This window comes from Balaenoptera borealis (assembly GCF_965194805.1).
Source record: "Balaenoptera borealis genome assembly, chromosome: 14".
Classification (NCBI taxonomy): domain Eukaryota; kingdom Metazoa; phylum Chordata; class Mammalia; order Artiodactyla; family Balaenopteridae; genus Balaenoptera; species Balaenoptera borealis.
Window position 1 is genome coordinate 60,628,536 of NC_138875.1, and position 16,931 is coordinate 60,645,466.

The 16,931-nt window shown below is 48.5% G+C and overlaps 1 protein-coding gene across 1 annotated transcript in view; it reads left to right on the top strand.

Annotated features, from left to right (window-relative positions):
- Nucleotides 1–1,195: 1,195 nt before the first annotated feature.
- Nucleotides 1,196–16,931, top strand: part of MTCL1 (microtubule crosslinking factor 1) — a 131,319-nt gene continuing 115,583 nt past the window's right edge. The window contains 3 exon segments of the mRNA XM_082353462.1: nt 1,196–2,613; nt 11,994–12,218; nt 13,624–13,782. Of these exon segments, the coding sequence (XP_082209588.1) occupies nt 1,558–2,613; nt 11,994–12,218; nt 13,624–13,782 (1,440 nt within the window). The 5' untranslated portion in view covers nt 1,196–1,557.

A 16,931-nucleotide genomic window follows, 5' to 3' on the forward strand; every position in this document is an offset into this window, starting at 1 on the left:
CTTAACAAAGGTGTTTTAGCTTAAAGCTCATTTCCTGGGAGGTGGGGTTCCCAGAGACGGGCGGGTCATTATGTATAATTTAAGCTTATAGGCAGCATCCCTTTAGTGATTAATTTGTAATAGGACACGAAGGTTCTTTTCTATTACAGTCCAACACCTGGGACAAAAGCTACACTCAGTGATATAGAACAGCACTTTACAGCTTACACAGTGTTTTCTCATCCTTGCTGATTCACGCCCCACACTCAGGTGGAGGTATTTTCTAATCATACAGAGGCGGGAACAGAGGCTTGAAAAGGTCAGTGAGCCACGGTAGAATCTCCAGTGGTTGAAGCGGCGCTCAAGCTCCGGGTTCTCCGAGGGGACAACATGTAGGACTGAACACTGCACAGACTCGGGTATGAGTCCCAGCCAGCGTGCCCTGGCTGCGGCACTGACTTCACCTCCCGCACCCATGTCCTCATCCTTCAAGAAGACAGAAGTAATTCGTAGTTGGGTTTGTTATGAGGATGAAATGAAACAATGCCGCTGCCCGAGCTGCTGGAGTGTCTTAACAGGGCCTGGCTCGCAGCCGACACTAAATGTGAGTTCGCTTTCTGACGCCAAGCTTGGCGAGATGCTTCTCCTACTCCGACAGCGGCTTCTCCTCTGAGCTCCAGAGGCTACTGGGGTGCCAACTCTGGAGCCCCGTGCGCCTTGGACCCGATAGGTAGCTGCGTCGGGTCCCAGCACTCCTTAAAGGAGGGTGGAGACTTCGGCCCTGAGGGAGAGGACGGGGGGGGGCGGAACTAAGGGGCCCTGGGAGGCTGGCCTGGATGCGGGGGCCTGTGGGGGGGCGTTGTTCCGCGGAGGGGACGCCGGCGGCCCGAGGGTGCACCCTGCGGAGGGGCCCAGCCACCCTCCCGGACCTCCAGCTTCCCGCCACACCGGGGGGCAGCGCCCGCCCCCCAATTCACCTCTGCCCCTTCCTCCTCCCTCCCCAGCTCCCGTACTGTGCCTCCCCGGCCTCGAAAAGCACGAGGGTCCCAGGGCGGAGAGGGCCGGGGGCCACAGCCGGCTCACAGTCCGGGAGCGCAGCCCCGCCCCCATCGCGGCGCCGGCTGGCGGGAGGCGGGACATGCGCACCGGGCGGCGGGCCCGCGCTGGGAGGGGGGCGCGGGCCCGAGCGGGCGGTGCTGCGGGGAGCGGGCTGGGCGGGGAGCGGGGCGCGGGAGCGGGGAGCGCGCCGCCAGCGCCGCTGCCGCTGGACGAGGGCGGGTGTGCGAGCCCGGCGCGCCGCGCGCAGGGGATGCGAGCGGCAGGGAGCCGCCGCGCCGCCGCGCCCGGAGAACGCGAGCGCTGGTGACCTCAGCCGGAGGAGAGCCAGGAGACGGAGGCCGCGAGCCCCGCGGGGATCCTCGGGGCCGGGGTGCGGGGGACGGCGGCGGCGCGGGAGTGCGGGGCGCACACCGGGCGGGGCTGGCGGACAGTGATGAGCGGGCGCGCGGGGAGGCTGCACGCCGCCGCCGCCCGGAGCATCCGCCGCCTGAGCTGCTGCTCACGGCCCGGGCCCCGGCCATGGAGACGCTGAATGGCCCCGCGGCCAGCGGCGCCCCGGATGCGAAGCCACAGCCGCCCGGCCAGCACCACCGCCACCACCACCTCCACCCGCTGGCCGAGCGGAGGCGGCTGCACCGCGCGCCCTCGCCCGCCAGGCCATTTCTCAAGGACTTGCACGGCCGGCCCGCGGCCCCCGGCCCGGCCCCGGCCGCCCCTTCCTCGGGCCGAGCCCCGGCGCCCGCCGCTCCGCGCTCGCCCAGCCTCGCGGGCAAGGCGCCGCCCTCGCCGGGGCCCCCGGCCGCGCCCGGCCGCCTCTCCCGGCGCAGCGGCGGCGCCCCCGGCGCGAAGGACAAGCCGCCGCCGGGCGCCGGGGCCAGAGCAGCGGGCGGCGCCAAGGCCGCTCCGGGCCCCAGGAGGGCGGCGCGCGCGGCGCCCGCCGAGCCGCTGCCCCGGGTCGGGAAGCCGCCGCCCGGGGCCGAGCCGCCGCCCGCCGCTGCCAAGGGCCGCAAAGCCAAACGCGGCTCCGGGGTGGTCCCCGCCCGCGCCTCCGGGCCCCGGGTCCCCATCGTCCCCGTCCCCGCCGTGATCCTCGCCGTGACCTCCGCGACCGGCTCCCCGGCCCCCGGCTCGCGCATCAGCCACACCGACAGCAGCTCCGACCTCTCCGACTGTCCCTCGGACCCCCTGTCCGACGAGCAGCGCCTGATCCCCGCCGCCAGCAGCGACGCCGAGTCCGGCACGGGCTCCAGCGACCGGGAACCCCTGCGGGGAGCCCCCACGACAAGCCCCGCGGCTCGGGGGGCGCCGCCGGGCAGCCCGGAGCCCCCAGTGCTCCTCGCCGCGCCCCCCGCCGCCTGCCTTGGGGGTCGGAGCAGCCCGAGCGGGGTCCCCGCGGGGTCCCCGGGGCCCGGCGTGGCGGAGGATGCAGGGGGGTGCGTTCCGCCGGAGCGAACGGTCCCCGGGAACCCCAAGGAGCACGGCCCGGGCGAGCAGCCCCGGCTGGTACCGGCGGCGGAGGAGGAGGAGCTGCTGCGGGAGATGGAGGAGCTGCGCTCGGAGAACGACTATCTCAAGGTGCGCAGCCCGCCCCGCCGCCGGTGGCCCGGAGGCGACTCCACGTCTGGGTGCGGGCTGGAACCCGCGAGCCCCGCCTTCCGCTTTCTCCTGCTGCCATTCACTTTCCTGCCCCCCGCACACACCGGGCGCTGGGAACAGGAGCCAAAACTTCTGGAAGGAGCAGCAAGACCTGTGGGTCCGGGCTGCTTCTCAACCCACTTAGCTTGTTTCTAGAAGTCTTGCTGCTTTCCGCGGATGCCTCTGCCCCTGTTGATGCTGCGTTGATTATAGAGTGCCGGCTCTGGTCACTTTTTGGATGTGTAGCCGACCCCCAGACCCCTAGCCTGTGGGAGCGGGTTTTCCCCAGCCGAAGGGCTCTGGGCCGGGCTCCGTGGGAGGAGAGTGGCGTTCGGAGGGTGTGGTGGCCCAGGCTGCAGACTCGCCTGCCGCTTCCCCTAGTTACAGAAAGCCGGGCGCCCTCCGTGTCTCCCCTGGGGCTCACAGAGCAGACAGAGGGCCTCGGCGTTTTCAGTGAGTGATAAACCTGCAGTTCAGGAGTCTCCTGAGTGCGGCCTGAGCGGAGGGACCACTGTGTGCTGCTGGCCGGTCCTTTGTAAGCGTCCACCAGCTGGGTTTTCCGTGTCAGGAGAGGCCACTTGATGCCCTGCTCACGCCGGGGCACTTTCGAGGGAATCGCAGCCTCTGCGTCCTATCTGAGCACTTGGTGGCGGGGCCCACTCTAAGGGGCTTCTGGGTCCTGTGAGCTTTGGGGCACAAGTCTGACTCCATCTTTTCCAGGAGGAGGAGGGCTGGCGCTGCAGGAAAGAGGATTTAGGCAGTGTTGGGGGTGGGGGTAGGTCACCTGAAACTAAGGAGATCTGTCCTGAAAGCAATTGTTTTAATTTATTGTGATACGCAGGTTGGTAAATAGCTCCACCGGTGTAAATCTCCTGTTTCTGTTAAGACAGTTAAATATGTTTCCTCCGAAACCTTTATCAGTGGGTTTTGTGATTCGCCCTGTGTTCTCAGCAAATGCTGATGGTCCCTGATGGAGGCCAAGTGTTGGCTGGTGGGACCAAGGATGTGAGCTTTTAAGGTGCTTGGTGGTGAAGTGTGAAGTTCAAACTGGGATCAGAGCAGTGAACTGCTGAGTATTCCTAAACCCCGGCTGCAGAAGCTGCTCTAACCCACTGAGCCCAGTGGTTATTTTATCCTGTTCAAAGAGGCAGAGGAGGAGAATGGTGGGGAAAGAGAGCAGATGGAGACTTGGAGTGAGACGTTTCAAATAGTACATTTGCTTTTTTTTTTTTTTAATTCATTTATTTATTTATTTTTGGCTGCGTTGGGTCTTCGTTGCTGCGTGGGGGCTTTCTCTAGTTGCGGCGAGCGGGGGCTACTCTTCGCTGTGGTGCTTGGGCTTCTCATTGCGGTGGCTTCTCATTGAGCACGGGCTCTAGGCACATGGGCTCAGTAGTTGTGGCGTGCAGGCTCAGTAGTTGTGGCTCGGGGCCTCAAGAGCGCAGGCTCAGTAGTTGTGGTTCACCGGCTTAGTTGCTCCGCGGCATGTGGGATCTTCCCGGACCAGGGCACAAACCCGTGTCGCCTGCATTGACAGGCAGATTCTTAACCATTGCGCCACCAGGGAAGTCCCTGTCACTGACTCTTATGTAATAGATAACAGAGTGAAATTCAGAGGTTTGGAAGAGAAAGAGCCACGGTATCGTGTGTGACTCTGTTGTGAAATCAGCACTTTTGTAAATCTGCCGTGGAAGTAAGCTCCCTGAGGACAAGGAAGATTATCTTATTGAATTTTGTAGCCTCAGCTGTTAGCCTAATCCCTGACCCACAGCGTTTCTGACTGAATGATGTTTCTCCAAATCATGACAGCTAAGTAACAGAAAATTAAGGTTTTTAAAATTTTTTTTGAAGAAAAGATGTTTCTCATTACATCTTTGCTCTTAGGTAGGCAGTCATTTCGGGGTTCATTCCTAGATGACTGGTTATTTGCTTTATTTTTTCATGTTAGATTCTCAGTGAAGGAAATAGGTGTCGGACCCTGGCACCTAATCTGATGTATTTGATATTTCAGTGAATCTCACAGCAACATAGGGTATCATTGTTATATTTATCATAACTCCAGTTTCACAGACAAGGATGCTGAGAGCTGAGAAAACTCAGTGACTTGCCCAAGGTCATCCAGCTAGTAAGCGATGCAGCTTGTATTTTCCCTGCCCCCCAGACCTCTGTTCTTTCCCTGCTCCAGGCTGCAACCCTATTTCCATGAAGGCTCCTTTTCTGAGCACACGCTTGCCTTAGAGTTTTTTATTAGCTCAAAATGTTCCCAGTGTTTAGCTTTCCTAGGGGCCCTCTTTTTAGGTGAAAGGGCCACCAAGAACACCTCTCCACTAGCCTGTGGACAAATGGTCCCATAAACCCCACTGGCAATGTTTAGTTTGTGGGAAATGTCAGTTGCCATTTCCTGTGGAGAAAGGTCACGGCCGACCATTTATGATGCCTGAATCCATCTCCCAGCCTTTCCTCTGACAGCAGGAGAGAAGCGGAGATAGAGGAGGTCTGCAGAGGCTAGGAAGTCAGAAGAATGATCACAAACACATGTGTGAGTTACATGATTGGCTATTCAGAAGCTTAAATGACAGTAGTTCAATGTGGGAAAGAAAGACAGCAACCCTGCTAGACTTTTCTAAAGGTCAGCGAGCCCGCCCACTTGTGCAAAATGGGGCTGGGAGCATCAGTGACCTCATGGGCAATGACTTTTGCTGTAGGCCTGCCTTTTGCACGTGAGGTTTAGAGTGTGCACATTATAAGCCCAAACGTCTCTTTTTGTTGCTCTTATTCTCACTGGTACTTTTTTTGATGGTAGATAAAAGCGAGTCCTTGACCTACTGCTTTCTTAGGGAATGTTGCACAGAACTCTCGCAATTAGAAGGGAGACTCCACCCAGAAATTTTACTTTGATATATTCTGGAGGATGGTGACCACAAGTATTACAAGCTTTCCTGAGTCAGTTCTGCCACCATTACTGTATAAGACAGTTTCTGAGCTAGAATGACCTAAGAGTAATCCAAGCAGAAAACTAAGGCCTCAAAACTGTAGGAGGATGTGTTACTGATCAGGAAATTCGAGGGGAATTCTCTTGGTTTTTACCAGCCTGCTGTATTTTCTTAAAAATCAACTGTCAACAGAGAAGTGCCCCCTTCTGTTGTGTGGAGCTGTACGGGGCCATCCCTGACCCTGCTTCCCTACTGTCATCACAGGGCACCATGGTGACTAGATGAGAAGTGCATAATTACTCAATCCAGGTAGCTGGCTTTTTGTGTGAAAGCACAGTCAGAAAAGCACTCTTGGCCCTTGACCGCTGATGAACTCGCATGTATTGGGAAGGCTTCAGGAATTAAGGTGCGAGATTGAGTTCAGTTGTCGAAAGACATTTGCTTCTTTCTCAGACCAGACCCAGGCACATCTTAGTGATGACGGCGTCCACGAAACGCTGCTGGAGTGTTCCTTGCCCGCCGCCACTGCGTTTTTGCTCGATTGCTCCAAGACAATCAGACAAGCCCTAGAGCTCATTGTGAACATATTAATTATGTTCTCTGTTTTCACAGGCTTTTCAGGAGGGTTTAATCGCTTTGAGTTTATTGGCCTATTTTGAAAATGCTTCTCGTGTTACTGGGGATGCTCGCACGACACCCTTCCCCCTGCCCTCAAATAGTGTACCCCAAAGTGCCCGTGTCCTGCGGGGGCCCGCAAGGTCAGTGGGGGAAGGGCTGCTGAGTTTGCTCTGCCTTTTCAGTTACTTCAGAAGAATTACTTCTGGTTAAAACAAAAGTCAGCGCTAGCTACAGAGCAGATACTGTTAGATTCTTGGAGAGGAGTGATTTCTTAGGGAGACCACTGGTGAGGCCATTTGGGTCGAGAGGTTACAGTGTATCAGCACCGATCCAGCCTCACCGCCCTGCGTCTCACTTGGAGTCTTTGGAGTTTCAAGGTCTGAAAGGATTTGGTTAAATCTGGCTGCTCAGGGTCCAGATGCTCAGCGCCGCCTGGAAAGGGAGGGTGTGGGGTGGACACTGAGGCAAGAATAAACAGTTCTGAGTGTAAAGCGCTTCAGCCCCTCCCTCCCTCCCCGGCCCTCCTCCCTTCTTCTGGAAGGTTAAAGCAGACAGTATCCCTATTCTTTCCTGACCTTCTGCTTTCCACACCCACTCTTTATTCAGCCTGCGAAAAAGCGGCTGTAATCACCTTAGGTGGCAAGATCATGTAGACCAGGGAACACAGGGCCATCGCTGCCGGATGAACCGTCACTTGGTAAACAATGGGAGGGTCCCTGAGCCTTCTGAGTCTCAGCTGGGACTCTGCAGAGAACAGTTCCATTGTACGGAGGGAAGCGAGGTGGATTCATTGTATATTACAACAGACGATAAGGTCTGTAACTCCCAGAAGAGGGAATTATTGCAACAGTAGCCAGCTGACTGCTCTCACTGCCTAAGTTGGGTCTATTTAGAGAGGGGTGAATAAAATAGGACTAATTATTGATTTCAGGTTGTTTAAAGGCGATTAAGATCTGATAAGATTGTCAGTATGATCAAGAGTTTTCACTGCTTTTACCATGTGGATTTGGTTTTTATATTGGTGGATAAAACTATCTGTAAAGAGGTTTTCGTTGAAATTTTAATCTTGGTTTATTCTAGTGCACACATGGTACCTCATTATTTCTCGAATTTGATATGTGTCAAATAGATGTAAAATAACGCTTGATTTGTTATCTGCAGGCAAAAGGGAGTAGTTGGGGAACTTCCCAGTACATCAAGGTTTCATTTTATATACAAAATTTGAAAAGTATATTTAGTTAAAACTAAATTAGCTTTTCAATGTGATAATGATCTAACGTTTGAGTATCTGACAGACCTGATGTTAATTCAATATAAAACTTGATTAAGGGCACTTTTTTTCTTATTATCTGTATTAAAAAACAACAGCAATTTTCCACTTTTACTTACCATGTGTAAATGTTGTCTGCCAGAAACATTATATTTTCTGCTTGACTTGGTTTTTTTTTTTTAAGCATTTAAATGGCAGACATCTTTAAGGTTCTTTAATGTTTTCTAAATTAGAGCATGCTGTCAGAAAATTAATGTAATCTTAGTTTGAAAATCACTCTCATCATGACCCAAATCTGAATAATCACAGTTTTGGTTTTTCAAATGTCTGCTGCTAGCTTACGTGGTTCATAATTCGCTTTTCTTAGAACTTCTTTTCATTGAACCTGAAAATTGCTTTTTTCAAGGCTCCATGAAAAGAGCTGAAACCCTGGCCTCGTCCCATCTCTGCTACAGGCTAGTGTTGGGAAGCATTTAAACTTTTAGAATTTCAATGTCCTCATTTTACAAAAGGGGGTATTGATACCTTTTCTGCATATTACAATGCTTTCGTGAGGACAAAGTGTGAAAATATAAGTATACCTGCACATTGACAATGTCAAGGTCTAAACGTTAGCTTGCTTTTATTATTTTACACCGACGGTGGACTTCTAAAAATATGATTTAAAGCTTATTGTTTCATTTGTCCTGGTTGTTGCAGATAATTTCTAGCACTTACCGGAAAGAGCATGTGTGTGGAACCAGACAGCCTGGGTTTGTAGCTGGGCTTCCATTTATTAGCCGAGAGGATTTGGATGTGTTTACCAGCTTGGGTTTGGCCTCCTTGTCTGTCAAATGGGGGTCGTGTGTCCCTGGTAGGGTTATTATGAAGTAATAACCCAGGCTTAGTAATGAAGGTAAAGTGCTTAATAAAGGATGCCTTCTGTTATACAAATTTAGATAAAATGAGTTACAAAAGCAATGATTCAGATACATGCAATTATGGTCTCTCCCTAATTTTCTTTTCAGTACAACTAATGTTAGTGATTACTTATGCCAAAAAATATTAGCTGTTTACATCTGGCCTACTCGGTGATCTGGAGGTGTGGGTTCGTCTAGCCCTGGAACAGACTTTTTCAGCCTGCAGCGGGGGTGTAGGCGTCCGTAGGACATAGCCAGCGTTTAACATTGGGCCGATGAGGGCCTCCCCCAACCCCATGCCACCCCCATTACGAAGTCTGAAAACCAGAGAACGTTTTTTACCTGGAAGTCGTATCATATGTCTTTTTATGGCTATGTCACATTTTAAAACTGGTGTTTGAATAATAGATCATTTCAGGCATTAATGACTTGATAAGCTTTCTAGAAGGAAAAGCAATCATAACCAGTTCCTTCCATAAACGGAATGCCCAACACCACTGGATATTTGTATGTGTACATACATATAGTGATTATTGCCTGTATTGAACTATTTTTTATTAGTTACCCAGTGTAACAATTTTAACTGTATTCAGACGTGTGTAGAGGTGAGGCTTTTTCTCAAAGTCAGATCAGATTCACAGATGGGATCTGAGTGAAGCTTGACCTTGATTTTGAAGATCCGGGACTAACTCTCTACCCTTTATGGGAGGATGGCATGCACAGGCCTGTTTTGAAGCTTGCAGCTGGTGGTTGGTCTCCTCCAGCGTGGGTTGGGTCAAGGGCACAGCTTCCGTGGCTCAGTGCAGGGATCGGGCATCAGGAACAACCTATTTGCTGCAGGTTGAAAGGACCTTCCTGAAATAGGTGGGTTCTCCAGGCATCTGAAGAGCCCAGCCTGCCCATTCTCTTCATGGGTGTTCCAGTGACCGGCCTCTGTGCTCGGCCCAGTAACTCCCAGTGCCAACAAATTTTCCTACCAGGAATAAGATTGATAGGAAGAGATCTCCACGAAGGAAAAAACAGCAATGAAACTTGCTTATACATGATAACATTTTCAACGTTAAGATTTACCTTTCCTAAGACACATTAGAACATCTTATATTTTTAATGAGGCTGTCATCACTGGTACAGAATTTCTGTAAGAACACTTAGCAGATGAGAACAAAAACATTTTATTCATTTGACTACTAGGGATGTTGGTAAAGCTTTCCTCTCTAACATGCGTTCTCCTTGGTGGTCCGTTGAAGCAGGCTCCACTTGGAGTCATGGTCAACTAAGTAGGTAATGCTCTTGGTCAGGTGGTGTGGACAGAGTGGGAGAACCGACAGACTGGGGCTTGGGGGAATGAGGTGCCACATCTGTGCCCTTTCCCATATAGGTGATGGCTGCACACGGGTGGGGTTGGCTGGACAATTGTTTTCACCCCGTTGGCGCCAGTCTGTATTTTTCCACAAAGCTTCCCAATTCGTTTGTTACACTTCTTGGACCTAATCTTACCCAGGGTAAGATACTCTTCAGGAGATTCCTTTCTAGTCAGTTTCTTGTCTACCTGAGACTCTGGTGTTGGGAAGCTCTTGTTCTTTATTGTAAGTAAATCCCTGGTTTTAAGAATAAATGCAGGATTAGCAAAGGTGGTCAGACTCCAGGAACAAACTGAATAGGGTGAGAGCTGACAAGTTAGGGTGTCCACATTTGGGAGAATTTTTCCCTTGAGCCTCAGTATTAATTGAACAAAACAAATGGGAATGGGGAATTCCCTGGTGGTCCAGTGGTTAGGATTCCTAATGTTCACTGCTGAGGGACCGGAGAGCTAAGATCCCACAAGCTGCGTGGTGTGGCAAAAAAAAAAAAAAAAAAGATGAACGAGTGTACCCTAATCTGGAGGCATTTATGCCATCAATTATCAAACTAATCAAGACAGTTCTAGAATGCTTTTCTTAATCTCCCGTCTTCCAAATTGCTCCTTGTTGAAGTCTTTATAATAGAATTTATATCTCATCACATGCTGCAGCTGTGTTTATGGGTTTGGGAAGAATTTTCCAGGACCAGACTACAAGACTGGAACAAAGCAAAGCGCGGGGATGTCTGGTTTGGGTCGTGTTTAGGATTTGGTCTTTCTAGGTGTTGACCGAGGTTCATGGGTAGGAATTCCACAAATATTTATTGAGGGCCTGCCGTGTGGCTCACACTGCCCTGGACACTGGGAGACACCAGGTGTCTGCCCTCCTGGCACTTACCTTCGTGGGTGGACGACAGATGATGAACAGGAAGAAACACAGATAACATTAGGCCGTGGTAGGAGGTGGCGGGGAGGGGCAGGGCCTGGACTAGAGACTGGGGGTTGGGGGATGGCAAGGGGGGTGGCATTGTGTGCCTTCCAAGTTGTGTGATCGTGTGACTGTGAGCTCCGCAAAGAGCTGGGGAGGAGGGGGAGGCCATAACAGGTGAAAGGCCTCCAACCGCCTGGACCCTGTGGAAGCAGCAGGTTGGCAGGGAAGGAGGGGGTAGCATGCAGGCGCTGGGGAGGACCTGGAAGAACTTCCTCTGTGTGATGCGGAGCCCCCTGGAGGGTATGAGTAGGGGGAGGTGGTCTGAGTTACTTATGAAAAGGGTAAGTCTGGGTGGAGCCTGGGCTATAGAGGGGAAGCAGGGCACCCAGGTGATGGGCTTACCTGTGTAAGTCTTACCTGTGGCTCCCTTGAGAGGGATGGAGGCGGGAGAGCCGCAGGTATTTGGCCTTTGAGCTGACAGCACTGCATTGGCTGTGGCCTGGGATGCGGCGGGGAGGGAGCCAGGAATAACTCCTGGGTTTCTCCTGTACCCGCGTGTCTTCATGTTGACACCAGAGTGGAGTGGAGATGGGAAATGCAGGGCAGGCGAATGGGAAAAAAACAGCGCACGGGTTTTATGTTTATTTTTTTTAACATCTTTATTGGAGTATAATTGCTTTACAATGGTGTGCTGGTTTCTGCTTTATAACAAAGTGAATCAGCTATACGTATATCCCCATATCCCCTCCCTCTTGCGTCTCCCTCCCATCCTCCCTATCCCACCCCTCTAGGTGGTCACAAAGCACTGAGCTGATCTCCCGGTTTTATCTTTAGAATCATGAGTCAAGACAGAATTTTAGGGACATTTGCGGGTATGTTATAATTCCCAGACAAATCACAATTATGACCCCACTAAAGTCTGTGTTCTTTGCAGGCAGTGTCTGTCTTACTGCCTAGATTGTGTCTTAGAGACTCGGGTTTAGGTCAGCGTTTGGTTTGAATCTAAAGGTTTAATTATCTGCAGAGATGACTTCGTTTATGGTGATGATTATGTAAGGAAAGATTGGGAGCAGGGTAAATGCTGAGAGCCTGCAATGAATAATCCATGCTCGTTTTTGGCTTCTGGATCCATAAGATCTGAACAGACATCTGGTGATAATTGTCTTGCGTGAGAATTTCCAGAGTCCCTGTGTCGTATCACACAGTTGTGGCCAGAAGCCGACAGGTAACTGTGCAGAAAGTTCACAGTATTGCAGAGCAGGGGTGGATGGACGACTCCATCCTTTCTGATGGACCTGGCTTCTCAATCTCCTCTGTCTGGCTTGTGTAGGATGAGTTGGATGAACTCCGTGCTGAAATGGAAGAGATGAGAGACAGTTACTTAGAGGAAGATGTTTACCAGCTGCAGGAGCTTCGGCGGGAACTGGACCACGCCAATAAAAACTGCCGAATCCTGCAGTACCGCCTCAGGAAGGCTGAGCAGAAGAGCCTGAAGGTGGCAGAGACCGGGCAGGTGGATGGCGAGCTCATCCGAAGTCTGGAGCAGGACTTAAAGGTGAGTGAGCTGGGTGGATGGGACATGCCTTCCCCAAAGGAGCTGCTGGGAGTTTCTGTACAATTCCACAGATTTGCCTAGATTGTGTCTTAGAGATACAGGTTTCTGTACCATTTCTGTACGATTGCAGACCTGAAACACAACCCTCAGAACCCACTTACACGAGGTTCTGTTAGTGTTTCTCTCTTTCAACAGAATTCAGCTTAAACATTCTTCATTCACGTGATGGTTTATAAGGTGTGTGTAGCCATATGGCTTTGGACCAAGACTTAAATCCCTCATATGAACTGGAATCTTAACCCCCCCTAAAAAAGAAAAGAAATTATAGTAATAGATGTTCAGTAAAAAAAGAATTAATACCTGCCCATTGATCTGACCGTTCTTTAGAAATTGTGCAGAAACTCCTTCTACAGATCTGGAATATTTTAAAGATTGATTATCAATTCAGTTATAGTCAAAGACCACTTTTAAAAGTTGATCATAGTCACTTAACTTTTTTTTTTTTTTTGGTTATTTAAGTTTCTAGGATGCAGAAAACCTGAAAGTACTATAACCCAAGTAAGACTTGTAGTGGTGATTTAACTGAAAGAGAAATAGGATCATAACTTATTGTCTAAAGTGTCTTTGAGAATCATTGGTGGAAGTGGGAATGAGGTGAAGAAATCCCAGACTTTATTCCATTTGTCCTCTCCACCATGGCTTCTCTCCTGCCCCAATTATCAAATCATTTATCTAGAGATGAATTATGTATAATGTCCTAGTTATTGGACAAGTCCTTAGGAAATCTCATTTAGCCTTTCATTACGGTAACAGGAAAAGAATCTTTGTAACTCTCAAATTTATAAACCACTAACAAAATGTCATTCAATGTGATATAAAGGTGATTTATATTTCTCTCACAAAAATCTCCTTCCTTATTTCCTTTTAGAAAGTAAAAATGTTTAACTGCCTTTAGCATTCAAATATTTTACCAGAATAGACAATTTAAAACTTGACTACATGAAACATCTACTGCATACAGAATTACTTCATTTGTTTTTTTTAAGCAGGTAGGTTTTGTATTATTTTGGGGAACAGAAATGTTTATTTTTTTGATGATGATGGTGATGATTTTTAACTTGTCATTTAAAGCATGTGCTCCTGGGATATTGATATTCTAGAAGGAGCAGGGCCTTGCAAAGTGGCCTTTAATCCAGATGAATGTCATATTTTCCCTTAATGTGGATTTCATGTTTCAAACTAATACCTTCCTCCTTTAAAACTAGGCTTGTTAGTATTGCCAGAATCTTTCCTTTTTGGTGTAATATAATATTCCTTAATGATTCTGCCTCTGAAGTTGTTTGGAGGTACCCTTAGCACACAGAAAGCTTCCCTTCCTGATGACGGTCTCTGTGGGTTGATGCAGGTGGCCAAAGATGTGTCGGTCAGGTTGCACCATGAACTTGAAACTGTGGAGGAAAAGAGAGCTAAAGCTGAAGATGAGAATGAAACTCTCCGACAGCAGATGATTGAAGTGGAAATATCCAAACAGGCCCTCCAGAACGAGCTGGAGAGACTGAAGGAGGTAAATCAGACATGGATGGGGATTTGCCCCTTGGGTTGAATTGTGAGGGACTTGGGACTCCAAGTGTCCTATTCTTACCATGGTCTAAGGCAGGGGTCGGCCAGCAACGGTTTGAATGGCCTGGGAACTAAGAATGGTTTTTACATTTTTCATAGCATTGTTGGGGGAAAAAAAAAAACCACACAGAAAATACACCTAAAAAAGCAAAGATGATGGTGTGACAGAGGCTGTGTTGCTTGCAAAGCCTGAAATATTTGCTCTCTGGCCCTTTACGGAAAAGGCTTGTTGAACCCTGCTCTAAAGCTATTTTTTATAATTTCCATTCCGATGAGCTGGCCATTAATTCCCTTTATGGGTCCAAGCGAGGTTTATTATTACTAGAATACAAAATAAGGCGGTAGCATTTTTCTCGAGAGCCTTCTCTTCCAGTGAGCTGGAAAATACGTTACGCTTGTTCATTATCCTGTGTCAGCAGATGATGGGTGTGTGCTGCCTATGTCTGTCATTCAGCCAATATGATTTATTTATTTATTTAACATCTTTACTGGAGTATAATTGCTTTACAATGGTGTGTTAGTTTCTGCTGTATGACAAAGTGAATCAGCTATACATATACATACATCCCCATATCTCCTCCCTCTTGCATCTCCCTCCCACCCTCCCTATCCCACCCCTCTAGGTGGTCACAAAGCACTGAGCTGATCTCCCTGTGCTATGAGGCTGCTTCCCACTAGCTATCTGTTTTACATTTGGTAGTGTATATATGTCCATTCCACTCTCTCACTTCATCCCAGTTTACTCTTCCCCCTCCGCGTATCCTCAAGTCCATTCTCTACATCTGCGTCTTTATTCCTATCCTGCTCCTAGGTTCTTCATAACCTTTTTTTTCTTTAGATTCCATATATATGTGTTAGCATATGGTATTTGTTTTTCTCTTTCTGACTTACTTCACCCTGTATGACAGACTTTAGGTCCATCCACCTCACTACAAATAACTCAATTTTGTTTCTTTTTATGGCTGAGTAATATTCCATTGTATATATTGCTACATCTTCTTTATCCATTCATCTGTCGCTGGACACTTAAGTTGCTTTCATGTCCTGGCTATTGTAAACAGAGCTGCAATGAACATTTTGGTACATGACTCTTTTTGAATTATGGTTTTCTCAGGGTATATGCCCAGTAGTGGGATTGCTGGGTCATATGGTAGTTCTACTTTTACTTTTTAAAGGAACCTCCATACTGTTCTCCATAGTGGCTGTATCAATTTACATTCCCACCAACAGTGCAAGAGGGTTCACTTTTTTTTAAATAAATTTATTTATTTTATTTATTTATTTTTGGCTGTGTTGGGTCTCTGTTGCTGTGCGTGGGCTTTCTCTAGTTGTGGCGAGTGGAGGCTACTCTTCGTTGCGGTGCACGGACTTCTCACTGAGGTGGCCTTTCTTGTTGGGGAGCACGGGCTCTAGGTGCGCGGGCCTCAGTAGTTGCGGCACGTGGGCTTGGCCGTTGTGGCTTGTGGGCTCTAGAGCGCAGGATCAGTAGTTGTGGCACACGGACTCAGCTGCTCTGCAGCATATGGGATCTTCCCAGACCAGGGCTCAAACCCGTGTTCCCTGCATTGGCAGGCAGACTCCTAACCACTGCACCACCAGGGAAGCCCAAGGGTTCCCTTTTTTCCATACCCTCTCCAGCATTTATTGTTTGTAGATTTTTTGATGATGGCCATTCTGACCTGTGTGAGGTGATATGTCATTGTAGTTTTGATTTGCATTTCTCTAATGATCAGTGATGTTGAGCATCCTTTCATGTGTTTGTTGGCAATCTGTATATCTTCTTTGGAGAAATGTCTCTTTAGGTCTTCTGCCCATTTTTGGATTGGGTTGTTTGTTTTTTTTTGATACTGAGCTGCATGAGCTTGTAAATTTTGGAGATTAATCCTTTGTCAGTTGCTTCATTTGCAAATATTTTCTCCCATTCTGAGGGTTGTCTTTTCGTCTTGTTTATGGTTTCCTTTGCTGTGCAAAAGCTTTTAAGTTTCATTAGGTCCCATTTGTTTATTTTTGTTTTTATTTCCATTTCTCTAGGAGGTGGGTCAAAAAGGATCTTGCTGTGATTTATGTCATAGAGTGTTCTGCCTATGTTTTCCTCTGTTTTATAGTGTCTGGCCTTACATTTAGGTCTTTAATCCATTTTGAGTTTATTTTTGTGCATGGTGTTAGGGAGTGTTCTAATTTCATTCTTTTACATGTAGCTGTCCAGTTTTCCCAACACCAATTATTGAAGAGGCTGTCTTTTCTCCATTGTATATTCTTTCCCCCTTTATCAAAAATAAGGTGACCATATGTGCATGGGTTTATCTCTGGGCTTTCTCTCCTGTTCCATTGATCTATATTTCTGTTTTTGTGCCAGTACCAAACTGTCTTGATTACTGTAGCTTTGTAGTATAGTCTGAAGTCTGGGCGCCTGATTCCTCCAGCTTCGTTTTTCTTTCTCAAGATTGCTTTGGCTATTTGGGGTCTTTTATGTTTCCATACAAATTGTGAAAATTTTTGTTCTAGTTCTGTGAAAAATGCCATTGGTAGTTTGATAGGGATTGCATTGAATCTGTAGATTGCTTTGGGTAATATAGTCATTTTCACAATGTTGATTCTTCCAATCCAAGAACATGGTATATCTCTCCATCTGTTTCTATCGTCTTTAATTTCTTTCATCAGTGTCTTATAATTTTCTGCATACAGGTTTTTTATCTTCTTAGGTAGGTTTATTCCTAGGTATTTTATTCTTTTTGTTGCAGTGGTAAATGGGAGTGTTTCCTTAATTTCTCTTTCAGATTTTTCATCACTAGTGTATAGGAATGCAAGAGATTTCTGTGCATTAATTTTGTATCTTGCTACTTTACCAAATTCATTGATTACCTCTAGTAGTTTTCTGGTAGAGTCTTTAGGATTCCCTATGTATAGTATCATGTCATCTGCAAACAGTGACAGTTTTACTTCTTCTTTTCTGATTTGGATTCCTTTTATTTCTTTTTCTTCTTTGATTGCTGTGGCTAACACTTCCAAAACTATGTTGAATAATAGTGGTGAGAGTGGGCAACCTTGTCTTGTTTCTGATCTTAGTGGAAATGGTTTCAGTTTTTCACCATT